The sequence below is a fragment of the Vitis riparia genome, chromosome 17 (genome assembly GCF_004353265.1).
Source record: "Vitis riparia cultivar Riparia Gloire de Montpellier isolate 1030 chromosome 17, EGFV_Vit.rip_1.0, whole genome shotgun sequence".
Classification (NCBI taxonomy): domain Eukaryota; kingdom Viridiplantae; phylum Streptophyta; class Magnoliopsida; order Vitales; family Vitaceae; genus Vitis; species Vitis riparia.
In genome coordinates, this window is record NC_048447.1 from 7,095,775 (window position 1) to 7,103,852 (window position 8,078).

At 32.6% G+C, this 8,078-nt stretch overlaps 1 protein-coding gene across 1 annotated transcript; it reads right to left on the minus strand.

Moving 5' to 3' along the window:
- Positions 1 to 7,359: 7,359 nt before the first annotated feature.
- LOC117904047 lies at positions 7,360 to 7,794 on the minus strand. Its single transcript, XM_034816574.1, has one exon. It carries the CDS (start codon positions 7,792 to 7,794, stop codon positions 7,360 to 7,362), a length of 435 nt encoding a protein of 144 aa, XP_034672465.1.
- Between the last annotated feature and the right edge of the window lie 284 nt (positions 7,795 to 8,078).

An 8,078-nucleotide genomic window follows, 5' to 3' on the forward strand; every position in this document is an offset into this window, starting at 1 on the left:
CTCGCAGGTCAATTTCCTAAAACTCCTTTCTCATATTCTGTGACAAATTTCAATTTAATTACCGGAGCTCTAATCTTTTACATTTAATTCCAAAAACTCCAATTTTCAAATAAACTCCAAGAATCTAGTCTTCACTCGAATAGTTTTTAATCCCTTTTCGGTTCCTAAATAATCTTCTGATTTTCTTGATTTCACGTAAGCAGTAATGAGTTCTTCATAATTGTAAAACATAGAATTTGTAAGACTAATTCATGAATAATAATTGGGGCTTTGGTGGGGGCCCTATGTTTGATCCTTTTCGATTGTCAACTGTCGTACTTAATGTATTTCGCTTGATTTTCGTTTTGCACTCTGATATGCATGAGCTATATTTTGTATTCATTAATTGTGTACTAATCCTGTTTCTTGATAGCGCATTGTGGCTCGTGGCTCGTGGCCGAGGTATGCATCCACTCCCATTCTAGTCAATCTTTATTGCGTGTTTTGATTCTCGTATTGTGCATGATTTAGGTGAATATCCATTGATTTTCTCGTTGATTGCCACGTCAGTTTCATTGTATTAGTAGAGACCCGATTTTAGGGGCTTAGAGGGGTGCTAAGGTCTTTACAGTACCTTCCCGATAAGTAACCTGACCCCCGAACCCAATCCGGTTTTTCACAGACCACATTTTCCAAAGTAAGGAGTCACACTTAGGGTTTTCTTTCTTATTTTATTTACCCTTTAAAAACAAAATAAAAATAAGTGGCGACTCCAAGTCATTTTCTTAATGAACTAAAAATCAATTTTTCAAAATAAAATAAAAATCGAACTCGCCATCGAGTGGGAAACGCATGAGCCGAAATGCGGGGTCCACAGTTATTATCAGTTGTTATACGATTTTTTATAATTAAGCAGAATGAAATTAATCTTGTAATTAAAAAACAAGTATTGCATTAGTATTAAAGAGCAAAGTAAAACCAAAATTTGCAACCTACTAGTGTAGTAATTATAATTTCATGTCCTATAAAATCATCAAGGTGTTCACAACGTCAATGTGTTTTATCTACAGTCTTGCAAGATTATGTGGTTGATGATGACAATAATCCAACATGTGAAAATTTGATGAATTTTATTTTTATTTGCATATTGTGAACCATTGAGTTAATTATGATTAGGAAGATAAGTGCGATGATTTTTTGCTCAAAGAAATGGATGAAGAAATGCAAGCAATCGAGAAAAATAATACATGTGAGCCTACAAATATCCTTAATTCTATTAAGTTAATCAATGTCAAATGGGTGTACAAAACAAAATACTAGTCAAATGAATAAATTGAGCACTTCTAAGCAAGATTGATAGCCAAGGATTATAAGCAACAACTAGGTTGATTATTATTTCTCTTGCTATACAAAATTATTGGAACAAATTTTTAAATAACTATCAAATTAGCTTTTTGAATAGTGAACTAGAAGAAGAGGTTTATGTTGAGTAACCCATAGGATATATGAAAAAAAAAAAGGGAAGAAGGAATGCACGTCTATAAGCTAAAAAATTAATGTCTTGTATGAGTTGAAAAACTTCAAGAGTATGGTACACACACATTGATACCTATTTTGTTAAGAATGAATTTCAAAGATATCTTATGAAATCACTATATATGTCAAATCTAATTTAATTATAAGGTGATATTTGAATTGTGTGTTTTAGTGTTTATATGTAGATGATTTAATATTATTGGTAATAATTTGAAAATTATTGCAGAATTTCATTAAAGAAGTGATGATTAACCATTTTGAGATGATAGATATAAGCTTGATGTCCTATTTTCTTCTAATTGAAGTAATTTAAGTACATGATGATGATATTTTTATTTTTCAATTGAAATTTGTAAGTGATATTCTTAAAAAATTCAAGATAGAATCATCCAAGCCTATTTTAACTCTAATCGAAGAAAGATTGAAATTAGAGAAAGATAACTTAAGTGAGTTTGATAATCCTACGTATTTTCAAAGAATGGTTAACAGTTCGCATTATTTGATTTTTATAAGACCATATATTTTATGTGAAATTGAGCCTATAAAAAGATTCATGAGTCTCTCAACCTCATTTGCAAGCAACAAAACATACCCAATGGCAAATCAAAGTTATGCAAAGTACTGGTATTCTTTATGGACATGCTAACAAAATTGAGCTTATTTGATTTTCTTATAGTGATGTAGAAAAGGAAAAAAGTAGTTCGGGTTATTCATTTAATCTTGGTTTAGAAGTTCTTTCTTGTCCATCAAAGAAATAATAGGTAGTTGTTTTGTCAATAGTAGAAGTCAAAATATTATAGCTACTAAGGGTACTACCCAAGCAATATGGTTGTATTGAATGTTTTGATCTTATTTAAAAAATACTCAAAAGAAGTTCCTATAGTACAAATCTTTTGTGATAATAAGTCAACAATTGCATTCACCAAGAATCCAGCTTTTCATAGAAAAAGCAAACATATTGACGTCATATTTCACTATATTAGCAAGTTGGTGGAAGAAAAAAATTATACTCACATTTTTTTTTCCTTCTAAAAATGAAATTACCGTTGCAAATTCAACTGAAACATTGTTTGATGAAGATGATGAGTATGATAAAATTTGAAGACTTAAGGAAAACAATTTTGACTAAAACTCTATGGCTATATTTGATTCCCGAAAAGTGCAAAGGAAAGATAAAAAATGGTAAAAAAAAAAAAAAAAGTGATTTTCTCTTGTTTGGTTTTACTATATAAAATACAAAAGAAAATCAAATATAATTAAAATTAATTAAAATTTGATATATTTTAAAATTATCTAATCCTTGTATTATAAAGAAAAATAAGTAAAATGAATTTGAAAAAATGTATACAAATAATTTATTGACTTTAAATTTATTTTTTATTTTCCTTTCACTTTTCCTCTTTATTTTCTTTATCTCACATTTCCCCTCAAATTTTCTAAAACCAAACATAGCCTATTTGTTTAGCTTACTAGAATTATCTTATTAATATCTTAAGAGTTAAATTTTTTTAAATTTGGAATTTTAATTTTTATAATTGTTTCTCCATATATTAAAAATAATAGAAAGTGGTATGATAATTTTTGTCTATGATTATTTATTTTCCTCTCCATATCATTTTACGCCTCCCTCTCTTGGTGCCATGTGAATTCTTTGTTTGTTTAATACAGTAAGTGAATTTCCTTCCCCATTTTTCCCCCTTAACTCAGCCTTAACTTGTTACAAATGAATGGTGCAAGTTGCTCTAAGCTATGGCCAAATTTTCTTCTGGTTTATCTTGTTGATAATATCAAGGGTAACATATGTCAGGCCTGTTATTTGAATATTAGCTGTATCCCCAGTTTCAATATTGCAAAATACTAGCTACCTACCACCATTAATTCTTACTACTCCTAACTTGATCCCATTTCATACTCTCTTTTTTCATCCAACGAAATAGCTATACATTTCCATCCATCTCAGAATTTTCTCTACTAATTATAAGCAGAGAAAAGAGGTATCTCCTGCAATTGCATGTACCAATGTACCAAAAGCCTCTTTGGCTATGTTTGATTGCTGAAAATATAAGAGAAAAAAAATAAAAAGGAAGAATAGAAGAAAATAAAAAAAAAAAATTTAAAGTTAATAAATTATTTTTATTTGTTACTTCAAACTTATTTATTTTATTTTAACTCATTGAAATAAAAATTATATAATTTAAAAATATATAAGTTTTTAACTAGTTTTAATTACATTTGATTTATTTTTTTTTAATATTTTTCAAGACAATGAAATATGAGTAAAACTTTTTTTTCTTTGCTTGGTACTTAGAACCAAACATAGCCATTATTGATGCACAATTATTAAACCTTTGAGCTTTTTGATAGAAAAGTGCCATGTGCAAACATGAAAGACGAATGGTTGGATTTACTGTTCAAACTCCACGTTTTCCATTTGTTTCTCCATTAATGGCAGTAGGTAGCAGCAAGTTGCGCACTTCTGATGGCGATCAACCCATGTTGAGTTGCTCTACCTTCCACCCCTTTATACCTAATGGAATTTAGGTCTATTGTGAACAATGCTCATAAGCTTTCTTGGCGACTGCTTGGATGTCTGACATATGGTTTATTCTATAAAATCAGAACTTCAGGAAACCCTAATGATAGACTGAAAGCCCCCACTCTGCCTGAAGTTACTTCCAAAACACTTCCTAAAATTAAAAGAATATCTATGCAGTTAAAGAAGTAGCAACCTGTATTCAATCGTGAAAATATTGTCCGCTCGGGGATAAAAGGGGCTCTCACAATTTTAAACCGGGCCTATATGATTAAAATGACTTCATACTTGTATAGGGTCAGAAACTTTCTCCCATCTGATATATCACGAAGAAATTAGGTTAGTTGACATTTTCAGAGTTGATATGTTCTATCACCCTTTTTGACCCAACAAACGGCTTTGAAAGTGGTATTAAAAATCTGAGATCTTACCAACTTGCAGAGTCGCCAAGGTAAGCTTGGTTTTGGGCGGTTTTGAACTTTGAACAAATTTGGAATTTCGTCCAACCTCAATACAATCCCTTGGTGTTATAAAAAGCCACTCGACAAGAAAGAATGAAGGCAGATGCGCCTCCTCTCTCATAAACGTTTTCCACATGCAATGAAGTAATCAGAATTTATGATTGCTTGTCGACAAAAGTGATGGCCCCAGATTATAAAGACGATACTATGAAGGCTATTTCTCATGATAGCCAGTTGGACAAAAAGTAAAAGCCAGAGATAATTTGGTGTGCACGTAAATTATTAGTTCAAAGTAAGCGATAATTGATACTTCCAACAGTAGTTTGTGCTAACACTTGGAGTCAACAAATAATTGCAAATATACCAAAAAAAGGAATGAAAATTCAACATAAACTGCGAAAATAGAAGAGGAGAGAGAGGAGGATCAATACTTTGCAGCACTCATTTGTATGCACATGTTTCATATGTTCAAGATGTTTCTTAATCTTTAAAGAGAAGTGACAATCACTCTAACCATCTTTCACCGGTCAGCAGTCGGGAAAAACCTGTCTAATACAACGGCGGTGGGTTTCTCAGGAATTTTGTTCTGTTTTGTTCCATCTAGGTGTTCCATATTTACTTCATATTCTTATGATCAAGATGTGTATGTAGGAGAGACCTTTATCAATTTCTTTTTGGAAAAATCAAAGAAAGAGTAACTATGGTAGTTGGTATCTGGATGTCCATATTTGGACTCCACATTGAAGTGTTTACTTGATCAAAAGATAGATTTCAATGAAGTATAAATTTTTCTCCGTTTGATGATCAAAGACTCAAAGTAAAACTAAACCTAATCTTAAAACCTGTTCAAATATGAAATTCTAATTTGGCAATAAAGTTTTGACCTCAAAAATATTTTTAATTAACCCTAATCTTTGTTTCTGGTTTAACAATGGAACCCTAAATTCATATGGGAGATTTATCTCAATCTCATTGACAATCAATCAAGGTGAGTTATCATCAAGCATCATTGAAATTGAATTAAACATTCATTATTACTTAATTGTGATGAACAATGAAGAATACAATTTGCAATATTATATATATATATAATTTAGGTAGAAAGTTACCGTCCATCGACAACTCCTTAGAGGAATTTTCCATCTTGCTTATGCTTTTCTTTGGATCGTTATGATAAGTCCAATATGATGAAGGATTTCTTTTCACAACCCATGTTTGGTTTATTAAATAAGAAAAGAGTAAAGAAAAACTAAAGTTCTATTGAAATGACACCAAAACAAACAAAATCCAAATCTCTTTCTCTCTATTTTTCTTTATATATCTATCCATAAATTTGTCCCTCTCTATGAATGATACATATATAAAATTAATCCTACATAGCCAAATCCTAAAAAAATTACAAACTTCAATACAAAGTCATGAAATCAAAACAGCCATGAAATAAAAAAATTTCTATTTCAAGTGGTTGCTGATGCGAAATTTTGATTTGAAATATGAAGAAAATTCAGCATTGGACTTTTCTTCCTAGCCAAAACTGCTTTCATAAAGACAATCGAAATTGGACTTCTCGATTTTGTTGGGTTGAAATCCATTTGGAACTTCTTTCAAACCCCATTTCAGTTCCTTTGTATTTCCCAAATCGAAGGCTCCAAATCGGAGATTCTGATTTGAGCTACCATGTTCCCCATCTGCATCAAATTATGAAATCTGTTCCAACACCTTTGAAATCAAAATTTCGTGATCTCTCAAATCAAAATTGATTCTACACTATAAAACTCAGCTTTTATATATAAAAACTCCTTAGTTTAGAATGTTAATCACAGGTTAGTATATGTCTTCTGCAGCAAGGTAGCGTGTGTGAATTAATTCAGAAGCCATGTTGTTGTTACCCCTTTAGTATTTAACTACCATTCACACGAACCTATATACTATATGTTCTGATGAATTAATCAAGTTAATTTGCCAATTTTAATTGTATATACATTTCTTTTCAATTTACCTATCTCTTTGGGATAGGAACATTAATGCACTAGAAAGCTGCCAACTAAATCTCCAGGCCCGATCCCTCTCTCTCTCTCTCTCTCTCCCCCCCACCTTGAATGAACCCTACAGCAAAGGGCACCTCCACTAACCCTAGTTAAGATATTCCATAACTTGCAAATGTGAAATGTAAATCATGTTAAAATCCAAATATAATCATAGTACAAAGGATCAAAAAAACAAATAGCCTCCCAGAATTTACTTTATTTGTCTCAGATATATCCTTGAATAACATAAGCCGATAGCAAGCAATATGAATAAGCAAAGGACTCAAGCAAGGCCTTTCCATTAATCCACTCGATGCTCAGCTAGTTCAACATTCAAGCTTTGATCTTTCTTTCTTTTTATTTCATTCTAAATATACTGCTATTCCTTCATTGAACCCAGAAGAACACAGAACTTCCACCTGCCATGCATGCACCCATTATATTTGCTTCTTTACTGGCTTTCAACCACTGAACATGTAAGAGAAGTTAAGCTTTCCATGGTATCTATAAATTAAGTGCAGGCATGGTAAGAAAAAGAAAGAATTTGCCCTCCCTTCAAGCTAATGAACAAAATTATGGCAGCAGTGCTGCTTTATTGCAGAGACTAACGTAGAAATTCGATCATTGATGCATGTGCTGGAAACCGGTACACTAGTGACCAAGATAAAACAATGATCTACATATCCAACCCGGATACAGGTAAGGAATAATTACTCCATACACCCAAAAAATAAAAATACAAAGAGGACAGTTAGAGATAAGTTTTTCTATCGAAACTACCATTTTAAATTTGACAAAATGTATCAAGGGCCACAAAAATCCATCAGCTTAACCCAGATAAGAGTCCCTTGGTCATCTCTATAGCCTGAAACATACCCATCACAGTTGACATGGGCACACTCAATGAGATAAGTCCCAAAAACCCTAGAGCAAGACTAGGCCTAATATTCATCAGATAAGATTGCAGCAAACCCACTGCTTGACATACATCTTCATTGTAATGTTCATAATACCGCTTCTCCCATTCCATCCAATTTGATGGGGGTGATTTACTCGTCTCCAACATCTTCACTTCTCTAATGCGCATTCTGAGCACAATCATGCTTTCATCCACCAGCTTGCCCCTATAGTCTCTGTCACCCGGTCCTCTACTTGCAGCAACAACCCGTCTAACCGGTTTTTTCCGGTAAGACGCCTTAGCTGATGAAGAGGGCAAGGAGGTTAGCGTAGGAGAAGGGAACAAAGAGGTTGATTCCATTGCTATTAGGTGAAGTAATTAGCAGTGCAACAGAATGTGGAGAAGATGGAGGCTATTTATAGAAGGCATAATAATGTGGTCATTACATAGTGGCTGAGTATCTTAGGAGCGAAGGCTTATGTCCCAAACCGTGTGTGGCATGTGAAGTTGGCCATGTGGCGCCGTGTGGTTGAGTCCCATTGAGCCTAGTTAAGAATTCGCATCATAATCAATATTTTACTTTTGAGCTCTAACTTTCGACAAAGGAGGGGTCATATATCTTTGACAGGACAGAAATCTCTGCC

Bases quoted from the DNA above. Each gene is read 5' to 3' on its own strand.
- LOC117904047 (XM_034816574.1), bottom strand. From the start codon at position 7,794: ATGGAATCAACCTCTTTGTTCCCTTCTCCTACGCTAACCTCCTTGCCC.